This window comes from Lepisma saccharinum, chromosome 28 (genome assembly GCF_977018435.1).
Source record: "Lepisma saccharinum chromosome 28, izLepSacc3.1, whole genome shotgun sequence".
NCBI lineage: Eukaryota > Metazoa > Arthropoda > Insecta > Zygentoma > Lepismatidae > Lepisma > Lepisma saccharinum.
Genome location: NC_139256.1, coordinates 45,390,840 through 45,410,290, shown reverse-complemented (window position 1 = coordinate 45,410,290; position 19,451 = coordinate 45,390,840). Strand labels below are relative to the sequence as shown.

At 38.6% G+C, this 19,451-nt stretch overlaps 1 protein-coding gene across 1 annotated transcript; it reads right to left on the bottom strand.

The window, feature by feature from the left end:
- Window positions 1–895: 895 nt before the first annotated feature.
- On the bottom strand, window positions 896–7,726 carry LOC145980929 (TNF receptor-associated factor 4-like). The gene is made up of 3 exons (XM_083114013.1): window positions 6,616–7,726; window positions 2,241–2,290; window positions 896–973 (listed from the first exon to the last, which is right to left on the bottom strand). The coding sequence occupies exons 1-3, from the start codon at window positions 7,724–7,726 to the stop codon at window positions 896–898; spliced, it is 1,239 nt and encodes a 412-aa protein (XP_082970139.1).
- Between the last annotated feature and the right edge of the window lie 11,725 nt (window positions 7,727–19,451).

The following is a 19,451-nucleotide window of genomic DNA, read 5'->3' as shown; positions in this document are numbered from 1 at the left end:
CAACGGATAACCCAAGTCATCACATCAATCCCTCCTTTGATGTTGGCTAATGCATGGCGAAAAGTTGAATTTCGACTAGATGTACTCCGTGCTACCAAGGGTGCTCACGTGGAGATTTATTGATTTCTTTCCTATTGCCAATAAAACTTGAATAGTTTCCGAACATTTTGGTACCATTTTTTCATGTCTATGTTGCATATAGCGGATACAGTTAATTTTTGTTTTCATACAAAGACTTCTCGGACACCCGGTACTACATTCGTTTCCTAATTACAAGTCTAAAATGCAGTTTGCATACGTAAGAGAAAGTAACGAAAGTGATCCTGAAGTCACATCATTCTGGCCGTATTAGATATTATCATTGTCTTGGATTGCTTATTTTCTCCCGTCCGCATCTTGAATGTCAATTTGTTTATTTTTTGTTAGCGTCGCTTTTCTTCCACTTTTAGTTAATCGCGACAAAGAAGATAAATGATGATATGGAAAAAGTGATGAAGGGACAATCGCAAAGAACAGGCACGCTCAGGTCGGAATTCGATCCCGCGTCCTCTTGGTGAACGTCGATGTTACTGTTACGTTAAGCTAGGGAAAGAGGTAATGGAACCAACATCCACTCCCCTCTGTTTTCAAACGAATATGAGCTATTCCCAAAGCGAAGGGATTTAAGTACTTTATTTTATTTCTTTTTAGATTAGTTATGGAATTCTGAATATCTCGAACACATTTTCCCGAATTTTTTCCCGGTAGTCTCTTGTAAAATTGGGCACTGGATTGCATTAATAATTACAATGCAAAGCTCTCCTGTGACCTTTTCTTTTCACTCGGCAAGTCAGATAATTCCCTGCATCCGGTGAAAAACTTTAGTGGTAAGCAACACTGCAGAGTGCTGTTTTCCCTAACTTTTACTTCGGCTATACTGCCACACTCGATCGGCTCCGAAGCTCATCTTTAACTCAAACGAGTGTGCCACTTTCTGTGAACAGAAGTGTAATAAAAGCACCCAACACGAAATTTGGGAAACAGGCGAGAATTTCCGGTTTCTGCCCCACGCGTTATTCTTACCATAAGAATAACACGCCTGGAATGTATGCATCTGAACATAACGTTTTCTATGATCCTCAAAGGGTCTGACGTCGTCGCTTTATAATCAAGAGGTCCCGGGTTCGATAAACGTTGGAGGCACAAGTGGTTCGGAACCCACTTTAAGCTGTAGGTCCAGTCCCGATTAGCCTTACTGTGCATAAACTGGACTTAAAACAACAAATCAAATCGAATGGTCTGATCACTTTTATGTCTTATTAACTTTAACTCAAAGTTATGAGGAGGTCATGAAAGGGTCACATAATACATATTCATTGAAGAAACATTATGTGGGAAACTACGATTTAGCATCGTAATGAAGATTCGCACTGAAATTGATCAAAAATCGCAACGTAGTTTACACGTTGCTCTTGTGTTTGCCATTTGCTCCTATCTGAATCAGAATGCTAGCAGTATTGTCTGTGGATGACAAGAGGAGGGAAGATGAAAAGCAACATTGACGAGCAGAGGCGTAACTTGGGACCTAACTTGTGGGGGGGGGGGATGGAAGGTGAGTCGAGTTTGGGCTTAAATTTGGCGAGGCAGAATCGAAACATTTGTATATTCCATCCCAGACTATTTTGTTGTTGCATTTGTGAAGTCATAATATTACTCATTACTCTGTTCTTTGAGATAAACAAATGTAAAATTAACTGATAATTTTTAATAACCATTATTTTTTGAGGGTGTAAATTGCGCACTATTTCTCCCGCCAAGTTACGCCTATGGTGACGAGTAAGGTCATTCTAACACAATGATACAGGCAGCCAGTGTAGGAGACAAACAGCCTCCATCGACTTAGCAACTGCTTTCTAATCTGTTTCTGAATTGAATATGTATTCAGAGACTCTTTCATGATCTTCTGCATACCTTTGAAAAAAAAAGTGAAATTAATCAGACCGTTTGAGGTGCATAACGCAAGATCGACGGGTATGCCTACATTCTAGGCGCGTTATTCTTATGAAGAAAATAAAAACGCGTGTGGCACGGCCGGATAATGTTGATCTGGTTCAATTCCCCCCCTCCAATGCTCATGCAGGGATAAGCCGCAACCCCTGTCGTAAAAATAGAAAACACATAGTATATGCTATCATGTATTGACTATGGCGACTACAATCTAAAACTTTCAGTAAAATTCTTTCTTCGTTATCATATCTTACTCCTATGGCCACTGGCGTACGAAGGATGGCTCTTGGATCTACAGCCCTTCCTGAAATTTTGAGAAATCGAAAATATTCAAATAACAGCAGTAAATAACCTGTGAAAACCTAAAGTGATAAATGCAAACTGACCACCCATTTCCATTTTTGTCTTGAACAACCTAGAAGGTTAAACACTATAAGGTTAAAACTACAATTACGAAATATTTTGTTCTGTGTCCCCCCCTTTCCTCAGAATGAAGCTATGTAAGATCCTCCTTTACAATTCCAGCCTTTTCGAAAATAAATCCTGTGTACGTTAGAGCCTATAGGAGTTGATGTAACAAGCTAATGTAGAAAGCGAAATGAGTGCAACAAATGACAAACAAATTTGCATTCCTTCACGCATAAACAATTTTCAGAAATATAAAAGCATTCATTGATTGCAGCATTTATTAAATTGTATTAAATTTCTTGTACTTCAAATAGTTCAAAATTTGTCATAAATATTAAGGAACTGTTGTATGTTAGAGATAAACATGATTTTCTGTTAACAATGTACTATTCATTCAGAAAATATTTCCTTATACGTACAAAGAACTCTATCAAGTATCACAAACTACCGTATCATGTTGCTCGATACTTCATATCTTTCAGCATTAATATCATTCTTCCACAGACACTTTCAGAAACATTGCATTGTCTACAATGTAACTTCCGCTATGGAGTACCTTGTGAGAAACAAATTTCGCAGAACCGCGTCCAATATTACATTTACCGTCATTGGGTTTAATAAAGAACTCATTATTTTCTCCACGAGTACTATGAACAATGTCTTTACCCTGCATAGCTTGGTCAATTAATGTAAACCTTACAAGTTCTGTGAAGGTGTTACGTTCCCCGGAATATACTCAAAGGATCAACTTACGATTATTCCTCAACGGCGAGCCTGAGACTTATCAGCCTACCATGAAGCCCTCAGGTAGTGGGAAATCAGATAAGGATATGTTAATGTTAATATATTACACTAGAACTCACAATTAAACTTCTTATTACAAACAAAAGTGTATTTCGATCATAATACTTCTCCACTACACAAATTAAAACATTCACATTTTCAAAATCACTTCCATTATTCCAGAAACATCCATAATATCTCTCACCTCACAATTCACAATCAAATGTTTTAAGGTTAGTTCATAACCATAAAAGACTACCCAATTGAACAAAACAAATTACGTCATGATAGACAATTAACATTTTAAACATATTAAACACCTAAAATGATACAATAAGTGGGTGCGTATCATGGCATCCTCCCACAAACAAAAAGAAAATTAACAAAATGAAAATGGAGTAAATTTTCTTTTCCAAAACTCTAAGGCCATCCACTCAACTCAACAACTGCTTCTCAGTTTCTTGGAGTGTAGGACGGGGCAGACGTATTCCAAGTGGTAACATCTAATTGTTTAACACTAGTTTCTCCACTATCGAAATCTTCCGTCTGTGTAGCACTTTCTTTCCTCCTCCAATTGGAGTTACCTCTATACCGGTTATAGCGATGTGGGCAGAAATTATTATTACCATATGAACTTCTTCGGAATGGCGTTCTTCTTTCTTCTCCAGAAGATCGCTGTGATCCCTCGCAGTTCCTTCCTCTGTAGAACCTGCTTCTATTTTCTTCTCCTGAATGATTGTCACTTTGTCGAGCGCTACCACTAAAGTTCTCATTATCAGATCTTCCGTTACCAGCAGGCACCTTCGCTGAATTGGGTTGATTTCTGGAGAACGTCAATTGCCTAACTCTAGCTTGGTTGGTTCTTCTATCCTCGAATCTCGGGTTTTCTGTCCTCCATCCGTCGAGTTGCTCCGAGGCTTCATATCTTCCCAAGAAGCTGGTAAGTTGATCCATGTTGCGTGGATCGCGAGTAAGTACCAACTGACGCACTCGCAGCGGAAGTTGACTAATAACCAAGTTCAGCGCTTCGCTTTGGTCAACGCTATCCACAAGATTACAATAAGAGCCATATGTGTCCCAGCAATATTCTTCAAGTGAGAGGTCACAGCTCCTAGAATACCGTTTGTTTCTCAGAGTCTGCATTTCCCTTTGTTTGGCATCAGCAGAGGCATATTGTTTTCTAAAGGCAGCACAAAAGTGTTCAAAAGTCTTCCACTTCTTCTCATTTGCAACAAACCACGCCTTAGCCTTTCCTACCATAAGAGAGGGCAATAACTTCAATCTAAAAATCATAGGGACATTCATTAGATCCAGGTATGTTATTAGCTCTTTTAAATACCTCTCAGCAGAGACAGTATTAATCTCTCCAGCAAACTTTGAAAGAGCGTTAACATCAGACATGCGAAAAGATTTGTAGGAACTATTCTTATAGGCATTGTCACGAGATATCTCATCCTGTCCCCATCTCTCAGACTTTCCATTATTATGTCTTTTCCTGGGCTTTGTAATTTTCCTAGTTTCAGTTTCCTCAGAACTAGAGGAAACTGCAGAGCAAGAACTTGACGAGTAACGATTTCTTTTCCTCATCTTCCTCTTGGAATCACCTCTCGTTGTTGAACCGTTCATTCCCGGTTGAAATACAGCTTCACCATTTTGAGAAGGTTCTAGAACCCGACAGCCTGCCATTAACATCTGCAGTTGATCGACCTGCCTATCTACAGATGCGATTTTCTCCGTAACTTCTTCAAGTTTCTTTTCTTGCCTTCTCTGATTTAGCTCTAAATTATCAAGTAATTCAGAGGAACCCTGTGTTGCTTCTGGCCTTGCAATTATTTCAACACTCTCTATTCGTCCCCTCAATTTCTCAATTTCATTTTCCATTTCCTTTTCTTTAGCTTCTCTAGATGTTTTCTCCTGTGTCAAGTCTAAGTTCCACTTGTCATAATCCTCCTTTTGTTTTTCTTCCAGCTTTAGAATTAATTCAGCTACTTGCTGCCTCTCACACGCAATTTCCTTCCTCAGAGTCTCCTTAATTTCTCTACATTCCTTTCGCCCCTCTTCTATTCTAAATAATAATTCTTCCTTATCTTGACTGAGCAGCTTCATCAATTCTCCTCTTTCTTCATTCCTTTTTCTTTCTTGTTCATTTCTTATCCTTTCCTGTTCCTCTTTATCTTCTCTTCTGATTTTTTCTTGTTCATTTCTTATCCTTACCTGTTCCTCTTTATCTTCTCTTCTGATTCTTTCTTGTTCATCTTTATCTTCATTTCTTTTTCTATCTTGTTCATTTCTTATCCTTTCCTGTTCCTCTTTATCTTCTTTTCTTATCCTTTCCTGTTCCTCTTTATCTTCTCTTCTGATTCTTTCTTGTTCATTTCTTATCCTTTCCTGTTCCTCTTTATCTTCTTTTCTTATCCTTTCCTGTTCCTCTTTATCTTCTCTTCTGATTCTTTCTTGTTCATTTCTTATCCTTTCCTGTTCCTCTTTATCTTCTTTTCTTATCCTTTCCTGTTCCTCTTTATCTTCTCTTCTGATTCTTTCTTGTTCATCTTTATCTTCTTTTCTTCCCATTTCCATTTTCTCCATCAGGGTTTGAAACAACTGTTCCAAACAAGGACTTCCTTTGTTACCCTTCTCTTTACAAATTAGACATTTCAATTCTTCCCCCTTATACTGCAATTTTGGCAAAGGATAACCAGCACAACGTAAGTGGAAGCTTCTTTTGCAATCATTGCACTCGACCTCTTCATCATCAGCTTTCCCTTTATCGGAACAGCAACTTAAAGTATCCATTTTTAACTTACGACGATCACTTCTTAAATTACGCTTCTGCATACACTTTTCAAACACATTTATCGAGTCCCGCGTTGCGGCGCCAAAAAGTTTAAACCTGTTACGTTCCCCGGAATATACTCAAAGGATCAACTTACGATTATTCCTCAACGGCGAGCCTGAGACTTATCAGCCTACCATGAAGCCCTCAGGTAGTGGGAAATCAGATAAGGATATGTTAATGTTAATATATTACACTAGAACTCACAATTAAACTTCTTATTACAAACAAAAGTGTATTTCGATCATAATACTTCTCCACTACACAAATTAAAACATTCACATTTTCAAAATTACTTCCATTATTCCAGAAACATCCATAATATCTCTCACCTCACAATTCACAATCAAATGTTTTAAGGTTAGTTCATAACCATAAAAGACTACCCAATTGAACAAAACAAATTACGTCATGATAGACAATTAACATTTTAAACATATTAAACACCTAAAATGATACAATAAGTGGGTGCGTATCAAAGGGCCATTTCAAAACAGAATCATACTCTCCTGGCATTACTTGAATGAATACTCCTAAATGGCCTTTGTTCTGAGAACGACTATTATCCGGGTTCAACACACATCTTAATTTGTAACCGTGCTTACTGCTGTAAAAGGGTGGACTATAAATCCTGGTAATTCCATCATTCTTAGCTTCTTCTATCTTCTCAGCTATGTCTTCCACTTTCCACAAGAAACTCCCATGTCTTAGTCTATATATTTCCCTCTGCATTTCTTCATTTCTTTTCTTCTCATCCTCCAATTTCAATTCAAGATTTTCGACTTTGCCTTTTAATAAGTTCACGTGATGCTGCACCTCTTCCTTCATGTGTTGCATCATCCCTACAGGAAAGCCTTGATAGCTGCACTGCATCTCCTTGTAAGCACAGACAGCAAAGAGCTCCTGGCATTCTTCATCCAAATGTCTTTCCACGTATTCTCTTGCTACTTCAGCACCACAACTCTCAGGACAAGGAATTGGGAATTTCACACAATCTGCATGGTGATCCTCTGAAAACTGTGCCTCGACTTCTTTCTCACAATGATCACATTCCACCATTCTCTTCGGGCATTCTTGTAAGTGGTCACCAATCTTCTTCCTGGGTAACTTGATTACACAGCTTCTCCCACAAGGAAAAGGGACATCTTCACAGGTTTCGAAATGTTCCGGTAAAAGGTCTGCCATTGAACTAGCGTCGCAAAACACGCACTGGATTATGCGTTTCGCGCACCTTTCCTTCAAATGAAATTCCATGTACTCTTCGTGGACCTTCTTTCCACACTTATCGCACAAGCACTTAGACCCGTCACACTTCTTGGCATGATCATTGATGTTGCTTTTCTTCACCTTCTGGCCACAGTAGTAGCAGGTTATTAGTGATTTGGTACAGTTCTCGGCCATGTGTTTGGACAAATTAGAGCGCTCCGTTTGTACGCCGCACTTCAGTTCACATTCCACAACCTGTTGTGAACACTGAACCTTGTGATCCTCGAGGTCTTCTTGTGAAAATGTCTCCTTACACAGATCACATAGGACTTTTCGTTTCCTGCAGCTCTCCTTCACGTGTTGACTCATCATTTCACGTTGAAGTTCAAACACACATCCATTTTCACATTCAACTTCTTCAACTCTGCAGATTAACTGATGACTTTCCAATTCTTCCTCCTCCACCTCTTTGCCACAAAAGGAACAGGTCTTGTAGACTGCTGTTGGCATTTTATTTAGCTACACTAACAGCCCGACGCAAAACCTTATTTGCTTGTAAAGAAGTACCGAGAAAATCCCTATGTACGATCTTCACAGTATGACTGCTAACTGCAAATAAGTCTATCTAACGTTTACTTCGTCTAATCTCTTGGGATGACACGTGGCATAATCCTGGGATAAGATATGTAAAAAAGCAGTTGATCTGAAACGAAAAAAAAAATAGAAAATATATTTCGAAGCTCTTTCAAACACCTGAGAATGAATGCCAATAAAGTACGTAGTGCCTCTACAGTGACAAAAATGTACACACAGTAGTACTGTAATTTGTAAGAAATACTTTAACCTTAAATTTGTTAATATATTCCAATGAAGTACAATATATGCAAACAGTAAATGTTCTGTTTGTCGATTAAATTAGCCCAGAGTTCGGATAGGCTTATTAAGAATTATACTTCACATATTTGATATCTAAAGTTTTCATGCTCGATATTTGACGGAAGTTCTCTCCAGTCCCACTTAGCTTATTTGTGCATAAAGTGGACGTGGAAAAGAAACCACAGATGAGGGTACCCTTATCTGTGGAGCAACTCAACAAGAACAACAACCCAAATGCTTTTTGCATATCACAAATATAATAGTAACACCGCTTCATTAAAATAAACATGTAAAGTAAATAAAAACATTCTAAATGCATACATTTATTTGCTGAATGTACACTACTGTTTGTGGAAATTGCAACACCATGAAGGAATCATGTCAATGGAGTTAAATTTATTCCATATATTTCTAATAATGGCATGTATAAATGATCGAAGTATCGAACCAATACAACAATATTACATTAAAAAATATAATAGTACTACGTAGCTTGTGAAGCCTCCGCAAGCTGCGTGGCATCGAATCCAACAGGTTTTGGATATTTTCCTGGTGACTTGTCTGAGAGGCTGCTTGATTGTGAGTCCAAAGTTCGTCGATATTGGCAGATGGAGGGCTTTGACGGACTAGTTACCTAGTGCGTACATCCCAAACATGTTCAAAAGGTTACACATCTGGCGACCTTGCAGATTAAGGAAGAAGCTGTATCTGTCGTGATGTGAGGGGTGAACGCTCCAGCAACATGTGTGACGGGCATAGTCATGGTCAAATATAGCGCCACGAGGGCGCTGAAGGAGAGGTATGACTTCTGTTTCTACTACTTGCCAGATGTAGCGGTTTCTGTTGAAAGTACCCTCAATTCTTACAAGGCGAGATCACGATATACCCAATGACACCCCACATCATCACACCTGTTGTTAGGCCGGTATAACGCTGGACAATGCATACTGGAAGATAGCACTCACCACGATATCATATACTGCCATCATTGTAGTCCAAGTTAAAACGGGACTAGTCCGAAAATACAATATGTTGCCAATTCGCATGTCATCGTCTGCATTCACGAACTCATTGTTGCCTGTTAGCATTGCGCGCCTCGACGCCAGAGGTCCCAGTTTTGAATCCTGGCCTGTGCATGGGTGTTATCTTTGAATTTCTCTTCATCAATTTCATTGTATCATCCTCATCTTTGCGATTAGCCATAGTGGCAGAAAGACGAAGTGAAATAAAGAAAAATTAAAAATATATGCATAAAATACTATTCTAGCCTGAGGCGTGAATTGTTCAAGGCAATCCGCCGCGAAGGAATGCGTGAAGTCGGTCCTCTGCGAAGTAGACGCCGACGAACTTGGGAAGCAACACCACCAAATTGTGGAAGCAGATCATGTTAAACCAGTTGCAGTGCTCCACCACTGTTGTTCTAATACTTATTGTGGTCCACTGTCAGATTTTCTCTTCGGTCCACTACTTTCAAACACGCATCGCTATCGTAGCTTTAAACCTCGTACGAGGAACAATACCGTGATGCACAAATCACCTTCTCCCAGGTCTATCATTCGTCCCCAGTCGAACGCTGCCGTTTGACGTTGACGAGATATATTGACTCGTGGAGGAAAGTTTACAACACACTCACCACGATACACTACTTTGTCTGGCCCATGGTCTGGCTCCTCAACAGCCTTTACTTCATGGGCCTAGAGTGACAGTTAAGAAGGTACTACTGTGCTCACACATGCGCAATCACTATGCAATTCTAATCATTTGTATCCATTACCCGGGTTTTCATTTCCTGTACGTTTCACGCGTTTAGCATAATTCCTTCATGGTGTTGGAATTTTCACAAACAGTAGTGTATTTACTACGAACAGGAATAACACTGTCTGGCGATGTTTTCATCTAAGTCTCTTTCTTTACCTGTTTATGTTAATGATTTTAAGAATGAATGATAATTAGAAAACATAGATTGAATAAGAGAATGCAATGCATTCTGAGCTTATCCAAAGAATTAGTATGCTCCAAAACTGTTCAAATGATGTCAAGAGGTCTGGGAAAATCGGACACCTTAGTATCTCATTCTCGAGCAGCGGTGTCACATATGGTCATAATATATAAAATGGATGATTAATTTTTTATACATATTTTCATTTGCCATCACTACAAAATTCGTACTTCTTGCTGCACCATTTTGTACCAAAGTGGAACACTAATCATATGTATGTAAACATGGGGCAATCTTTATCAATACGATTGCAACACATGGATATAAATCAGCAGCTCCAAAGGTGCTTGTGCAGTGAATAAGATGGACATCCCTGTAGGGTGGTATCTACCTCAATATAAAGAAAGAGGTGCAAGTATAAGTAGCTTCTGTGACATGTTATAAAGTCAAGATACTGGCAGTGTCTTAGTAAAAAAATCAGAGAAGTGGCAAGTGAGGTATTGTCACAGCGACAAGTGGTATTTTCTTCATCATGTATATTCTGGGAAAATACTTCAAAATAAATAAAATATGCTATAATATACAATAGTAAGAAGAAAACACGAGACGGTAGAATAATATTTACTTCCAATGTTTGACAAAAAACTAGGGAGAAAACTTGAAAGAAATCTATACTGTATCCCGGGAATCTTGCAACAAGTAGGCGGATAGCCCGTTGCCAAGACACACGACACACCGGCTCGGTCCCCTCGACAGACAAAGACCGGGCGTCGCTGTCTACCAAATATCTTTGTTATGAATATATAAATGCCACGACTACGCTCAGTTCCTGCGGGGCATGGGACCCCGCATCCCAAAGTTCGGGTAAGGGTCTGTTTCAAGATAATAATATAATCAAAAGTTAAATTTACACTTACATAACCAAGACTTCAAATTATATTAGCCCTTTCTCATGCTTGAACTCCACCGCAATCGCACCCGCATCCCACTGACCAGTGAGGATACGCATACGATTCGCGATTGAAATCAGCATAATCAATTCTGGCGTCCTTTGGATTGATAAGGCCTCCGCCTCACTGACCAGTAACGGCGGGACACCTCTCCAACCAAAAGGAAGTCAGTTAATTTATACTTATTAGGCAAACTTACTTCAAAGAAATACCAAATAAAGATTATAAATTTATTTACTAATCCATATATATGTTAGGATAAAAGAAAGTATACAATCTTCAGATCGAGAAAAATTTACAATGCCAAAATTTAATTTCTGTTCAAATAACTTCCGAAAAACATAGACTGAAACTTGCTTTCTCATAAAATACAATCCAGAGAGCTCCCTCTTATATATATATATATATATATATATATAAATATATATCGTCCATATCCCAGCTTAACTTGGTTTCAATAAACAGGTGACAAATTAACAGTAATGATCGACAATTTCCATTAACCAAAACCAAAAGAAAATTACATAAACTTCTTTCCGTAAATATCTATATGTGCTTCTGTCATATTTTCACTTCAGTATTATGTTCTTTAGAACTCTCGAGGTATACTACCCTCTTCGGGGCCAACCTCCAATAACATTCATAACTAAAGATAAGGGGAGCCTGTCTCTACCCAATTACCAAAGCCATCTCTCGGCCACAAACTACAAATGTTCGCTTGGAATTCCATAACATAACAGGGGACACTGTCTACCCTCTTTGGCTACTTACATTGCAAAAGCAAAACAATAGACTTTTACATAAAACGAATTTCTATAAAAACATTTACTCGACCGGTCACCTATTATAACTGATTCAAAATTATATCTAACATAAAACCAAAATAAGAAAACCCATTAAACGTTCCGGATACTCAGACTTTAGAAACGGACGTAAAACTATATAAGTTATTAGATTTAAGAGACATCCTCTGACCAGAGGTATGCTCTCGGATTTAAGTATCAAAGAAACAAATTTATTTAAATGAACCTCCTGACCAGGAGAATTCAAAATGATTTAAGAATTAAAACAAATAACTCGACGAGAAGGAAGTATAACTTGAATTTATACCGGAGTCACACTGACCAGTGCCGACTTCGATAGAATTTATGAAACAAAATTTTAAATTATTAAGATTAATTATGTATAAATCAAATTATTTACAAGCCTGCCAAAATCCCCTTTAAGGATCATGCTGACCAGCACAAATCCAGAAAGGTGGCTTACGGAAAACTCAGGACATTGTAGAAGGGAGAGCTGACCAGCCACTCCCCTCACAATGCCTGTGTTCTCCCAGCCCTGGACCTCGACAAGCGATTTAATCACCTAACGATTCCGGAATCTACTGCTATACTGAATTAATCTGCCAGCGAGAACGCTGATATTTATACTTGCGAGATTGCGCAATCCTATTTCTCAACAAAAGATTTCGACAAACTCAAAAGTTATTTTTAGCATCTAACAATTACCCTTTCCAAAAGACATATCCAGAAACACAATGCAAGCTAAACTTATTTACAAACCCACGCAGCGCCGAACGAAAAGAACTCATTGTTGTTAAGGAAGAAAAACAACGCAAGCTTCTACTTGCTTTGCGTTCTTTCTCGTTGGGCCGAAACTGCGTTACAATGTTAACAAAGATAAAAGATAAAAATGTACATTCAAAAGATTAAAACTCCAAATGAATTTATACGAGGGCTATTAAATATTAAAAAGATTTGCCAAAAATTTTTCAATCGTTACAATATGCCCCTTTCTTTTTTTGGGAGAATTTTTCTCAAAAGAAAAAAAATTTAATTTCCTTCCTTTTGGAGAAAAATTCTCAAATGAAAATTCAATTAGCTAACGATTGCCTTTAACTTACTTACTAATCTACACGCTATGACAATACGTATGACATATATATATATACACTCAAACAAATACCTCAGACTTTAAGAAAAGCCATGCCCTTTTTTTACCACGATGGCTTTTCTTTTTAACCGAAAAAAGTTCGCACAAGTGGTCTTTGTTATCCCTCGGCGCTCAAGTTCTTTCATTAATTTTCCAACTGACATTTTTCCATCTTCAAGTAGGTCGCGGTACACCTGTATAACTTCCTCATCCTCTCTTTCACGTGACGAGAAACTCCAACCATCCAAATTATCTCCCGCTTCTTCATTGATTGGCGATCCATTGTCGCTGTTTTCTCGTTCACTGTACTCTTCACCGGAACTCACTGCACTATGTTCGTGGACACATTCATCCTGTTTGAGGTCTTCATTGATTGGCGATCCATTGTCTCAGTCTACTGTTTCCAGACGAGGTGTTCTCTGGACGAAACTTCTTCAACAGCATTCTACTTTTCTTTCATTTTGACACTGGAATTATTTGCACTAAAATTTCGTGTCACTTATCTCATCCTCTGCTTTCACCAAGTCACTAATTTCCAAAGAGTCCATTTTCTCTGCTGGTTTTACTACTTCGTATTTCCATTTCAATCTCTTCCTCGGGTATCGTCAAAGTCCAAGAATCTTCACTTTCAGTCAGGTATCAATAAGTGTGTCACTTCAAATTGTAGTCCACTTTCCAAGACAATCTCAGTTCAAACACAATTCTCACTTATCTGCACTACATCCAGTGTCTTTTCACTTTACTTTTGTGCATGCATTCTATATACAATAAGAATATTTTATGGAATAATATACAACTATTTTTTTTTTTCAATATGAGCAATTACAGGTTCCCTTTTTTATCGGGCCCCACGTTGGGCGCCACTTGCAACAAGTAGGCGGATAGCCCGTTGCCAAGACACACGACACACCGGCTCGGTCCCCTCGACAGACAAAGACCGGGCGTCGCTGTCTACCAAATATCTTTGTTATGAATATATAAATGCCACGACTACGCTCAGTTCCTGCGGGGCATGGGACCCCGCATCCCAAAGTTCGGGTAAGGGTCTGTTTCAAGATAATAATATAATCAAAAGTTAAATTTACACTTACATAACCAAGACTTCAAATTATATTAGCCCTTTCTCATGCTTGAACTCCACCGCAATCGCACCCGCATCCCACTGACCAGTGAGGATACGCATACGATTCGCGATTGAAATCAGCATAATCAATTCTGGCGTCCTTTGGATTGATAAGGCCTCCGCCTCACTGACCAGTAACGGCGGGACACCTCTCCAACCAAAAGGAAGTCAGTTAATTTATACTTATTAGGCAAACTTACTTCAAAGAAATACCAAATAAAGATTATAAATTTATTTACTAATCCATATATATGTTAGGATAAAAGAAAGTATACAATCTTCAGATCGAGAAAAATTTACAATGCCAAAATTTAATTTCTGTTCAAATAACTTCCGAAAAACATAGACTGAAACTTGCTTTCTCATAAAATACAATCCAGAGAGCTCCCTCTTATATATATATATATATATATATATATAAATATATATCGTCCATATCCCAGCTTAACTTGGTTTCAATAAACAGGTGACAAATTAACAGTAATGATCGACAATTTCCATTAACCAAAACCAAAAGAAAATTACATAAACTTCTTTCCGTAAATATCTATATGTGCTTCTGTCATATTTTCACTTCAGTATTATGTTCTTTAGAACTCTCGAGGTATACTACCCTCTTCGGGGCCAACCTCCAATAACATTCATAACTAAAGATAAGGGGAGCCTGTCTCTACCCAATTACCAAAGCCATCTCTCGGCCACAAACTACAAATGTTCGCTTGGAATTCCATAACATAACAGGGGACACTGTCTACCCTCTTTGGCTACTTACATTGCAAAAGCAAAACAATAGACTTTTACATAAAACGAATTTCTATAAAAACATTTACTCGACCGGTCACCTATTATAACTGATTCAAAATTATATCTAACATAAAACCAAAATAAGAAAACCCATTAAACGTTCCGGATACTCAGACTTTAGAAACGGACGTAAAACTATATAAGTTATTAGATTTAAGAGACATCCTCTGACCAGAGGTATGCTCTCGGATTTAAGTATCAAAGAAACAAATTTATTTAAATGAACCTCCTGACCAGGAGAATTCAAAATGATTTAAGAATTAAAACAAATAACTCGACGAGAAGGAAGTATAACTTGAATTTATACCGGAGTCACACTGACCAGTGCCGACTTCGATAGAATTTATGAAACAAAATTTTAAATTATTAAGATTAATTATGTATAAATCAAATTATTTACAAGCCTGCCAAAATCCCCTTTAAGGATCATGCTGACCAGCACAAATCCAGAAAGGTGGCTTACGGAAAACTCAGGACATTGTAGAAGGGAGAGCTGACCAGCCACTCCCCTCACAATGCCTGTGTTCTCCCAGCCCTGGACCTCGACAAGCGATTTAATCACCTAACGATTCCGGAATCTACTGCTATACTGAATTAATCTGCCAGCGAGAACGCTGATATTTATACTTGCGAGATTGCGCAATCCTATTTCTCAACAAAAGATTTCGACAAACTCAAAAGTTATTTTTAGCATCTAACAATTACCCTTTCCAAAAGACATATCCAGAAACACAATGCAAGCTAAACTTATTTACAAACCCACGCAGCGCCGAACGAAAAGAACTCATTGTTGTTAAGGAAGAAAAACAACGCAAGCTTCTACTTGCTTTGCGTTCTTTCTCGTTGGGCCGAAACTGCGTTACAATGTTAACAAAGATAAAAGATAAAAATGTACATTCAAAAGATTAAAACTCCAAATGAATTTATACGAGGGCTATTAAATATTAAAAAGATTTGCCAAAAATTTTTCAATCGTTACAATCTCTAGAGCAATGTCGCGCATATCGGTAGAGGAGGGGAGAAATTGAGCTGACGGAGCGAAGCAGTATACACTCTGCTGCCAGCAGCTGTGCTTTTCCACCTCCACGCAATCTCAAGTGTTCATTGGCCGAACCCTCTACAGCCACAACTTGTGCAGAGACTTGTTTTCGTTCACTTGCTCCAGAAATTCCCGAGACAAAGATTAGGAGAAGATTTTTGAAAGGAGCTGATTTCCATGGTCGTATAAAAGGAAGGGCTATCAAGAAAAGGCCCCTGGAAGAGAAGTCATTATTAAACCAAGTAATGTTTGAGAAAGTAAGTCTCAGGGTAGATTAATTATAGTGTAGAATCAGTTATACATTTACCCCATTGAGCGTAATATGTACGTTTATATGCAACTGAACCACCTGTAGTGAGAGTTTCTTTCCCATGAAATAAAAGATTGGATTACAAGAATTTCATTTTTCGTAAATACATATTATCATAATTATAATTGAAAATAAAAATGGTACTAACTGTTATATTCTCCAAGTTTGTAACTGTATATTACACAGTCATATAAATTTAAAATAAAATAAAGTGTAGTAATGTACATTAGTCTTCAGCACTATTGTTCATCATTTACGTCACCCAATGTGTCTTCAGAAAAATTTCACGGGTGTGTACACAGCTTTGTCACCAGCAGAACAAGCCTATCACCTGTTCAAATTGGATATCGATTTCCAATGTTTGGCCGACAGGTGCCAGAACAGAAACTCGAAGCTGAACGTCACGTGACGTCAGTACTGCTTTGGTGCTGCAAAGTTCGAATCATTCATACAAAGGGGATGGACACCCAGGCACTTTTGATAAGAAGGTCAAGAGCCTCGAGCAGTTTTCATAAAGCATCTGAATTGTGTCGAATGGAACCAGGAAAGGAGCTATCTGTAGTCCCCAAGGCCATTCTGCAAATGAAATCCAAGATAAGTTTGTGTGTGGATTTAGTAAAAGACATAAGTTTCGTCATTTTAACTGCTTTGCTACCTCTGGAGGATGAATGAGGATTGACTGACTGATTTGGTTTATTTTCCTTCGGTTTTCTGCCACTATTCGCTAACCGTGAAGATGAGGATGAGTGATCATATGGTAGTAGTATATATTAGTTGTTTCAAAATAATACTTGGTACGAGTGCTTCTTTATCCTCTTTTTTTATCAATTGAATATCAGTTTTTGACATATTTTGACAATTTTTTGTCGATGTTTTTAGCGTTTAGCGATGTTTTAGTAAAATTTCCCTTTTTTCCCACTCATACTTGGTACGAGTCCTTTTTTATCCTCTTTTTTTATCAATTGAATATCAGTTTTTGACATATTTTGACAATTTTTTGTCGATGTTTTAGCGTTTAGCGATGTTTTAGTAAAATTTCCCTTTTTTCCCACTCATACTTGGTACGAATGCCACGATCTTACGTGATATAACTTAACCTATTCATTTTTTTTTGTGCTAAACTACACGAGAGCCTCTACGTGCTTTGACCTACTTTACTAGTAGTGGAAGAAACCCGGTTCTGCAACCGAAAATGAGGCTCGAAGTGAGGCTCGGTGAGGCTCGCCTTAATGGTTTTCTCTTGTAAGGCATAAGCCTCATTTTCTCGCAGTGTTGCCAACACCTACCTACACCCCTTCTTCTTCTTACTTGGCAAGGGCTACTACCTTTTTTTTTTTTTTTTTTTTTTTTTTTTTTTTTTTTTTTTTAGGCTTAGCCGTAGTAGTATGAATGCTTCGTTCTGGCGCAGTCCTTTGAACTACTTTTTTTTATTTTACGACGTTTTACGGACTAAACTAACCTACAATGAGAGAAAAGTGGACAGAAGAAAAGCTCTGGCATCACTTTTTTTTAAGCTATTTTTTACCTCCTGCTCTTATGCTAACCTCGCCCTTTGACCTACTCTTGAAATGACTTACCTATAAGTCTGCTGTCTCCTCTTACTGTAAGGTTCCTCAGTTTAATCTACTACGACCTTGCTCTCAGCGTAATCTGCCACGATGTGTTTTTTAAAACTCATGTGTGATCTTCTACAATGTGTGCCCCCCCCTGCTACGACCTAATGGGACCTCTCTCCTACGGTGGTTTTGGGCCCCCACTGCCACGATGTTTTTCTCCTCATGGTGCAAAAAAAAATGGTATTGTAGCTGTATTTGAAATCGAGTGTGCTGTGTGAAGGGCATGTTCAGTGAACAATAGGAGAGCTGGAAGAGTACTTCCTGGCTTTTCATCGGAAAGAAAAAAAAACGGGGGGGGCGATGGATCGTGGTCCTTTACCAGCGCGTACGTCTGATCCCGGATAGATTTTATGAACGTGATCGCGAAAGTCAACAGAGTCGTGGTCGTGTCTCGATTTTTCACATCCTCCGCGGGCTTTTTCGGAATTTCGATCTTGGCCTTTTTCAGGCACGCCTCGGAAAAAGTCGTAACGCGTTCTCTGAGCAAAGTTAAAATTGGTTCGTCGTTGTTTCCTCTGTCTTTCCTACCCTTCTTATTGTACCGCTCGGAGAGTTGACGCAGGAACAACCGTTTGAACGATTTCAGGTTCGAAGTTGCAGAATTTTTGAAAACGGTGTATCTTCTATCCAAGGATAATTTTTCCACGTTCTCTTATCTTGAAACCTGAACACGTACATCAGGAGCAGATCTGCAAATAATTTTAGAAAGATGGGGTACACATTCCGGCCCAACCCATCGAAATGATAAAAAGTTCTTTGGTTACGGTTTCGGCCATGATGTTCTGCAACCTGGCCGTCCGCGTCTTCTCGTCGGCTATCAAGAACGTGTCGGTCAATTTCTGCACGAGTTGCATTATGTGTTCGCGATTCGAAACGTAAAGCTATGTTCTTTTCGTACAATTCGAGGAGGGCTCCCACGTCCAAATGGTTGACGTACCCGAGAGCGACGAAGGATGATTTCAGCGCCTCGCAAGTGCAGGAGAAGATGGTCCCCCAACCCTGGGAACGATCGAAGTTGATGCTGGCAGAGAGCGCAAGATGGTGAAGCCCGTACAAGATCGAAAAAAACGAAACATTCGAGTACAATCTCCAACAACGCGATGAACATGTGAAGCATGTTCTTCTTGTCCGTGAGAGGAGCCAAAAATCGAATTCACCAATTCGATGACGGGCGGATTGCCTTCGTACCTGCTATCCAAAAGCGTAGAAGGTTCGAAACAGCCGCACCCATGCAGATCGATATGTATTTTTGTTGCACGGAAGCTTCGAGTATCGAGTTGAGGACGTATTTTTCCTAGTAAATAGAATCTCATTGAATTTTGGGTTGATCGTGCGTTTTTGTTTTCACTCCAAGAAATTCTATATATAAATTCTGCTAATTCTATGTTTTTATCACTTATTATGCTATTCCCTGCAAAAAATAAATTATCCAAAATTGGTGCATTCACATTATATGCTGTATATTTGCTGACATTGAGCAAATTGAAACTGTCCCAGAATTGTTTTGTTTTCAATTGTCTGAAAATTTTGATCCTGAAGCTGTTAACATAATTGACAGTGGATTTTCTGGCAAGAATTGTTCTCATACTTACAAGCAAAAGGCTCCTGCTTTCAGATTCAGGCAAATCTGATTTCAACTGTTCAAT

Coding starts and splice junctions, on each gene's coding strand:
- LOC145980929 (XM_083114013.1), bottom strand. CDS start 7,726: ATGCCAACAGCAGTCTACAAGACCTGTTCCTTTTGTGGCAAAGAGGTG. Junction 2,291..6,615: donor TAGTCCACCCTTTTACAGCA/GTAAGCACGGTT, acceptor TCAAAATTTCAG/GAAGGGCTGTAGATCCAAGA. Junction 974..2,240: donor GTACGCCAGTGGCCATAGGA/GTAAGATATGAT, acceptor TTCTGTTCACAG/AAAGTGGCACACTCGTTTGA.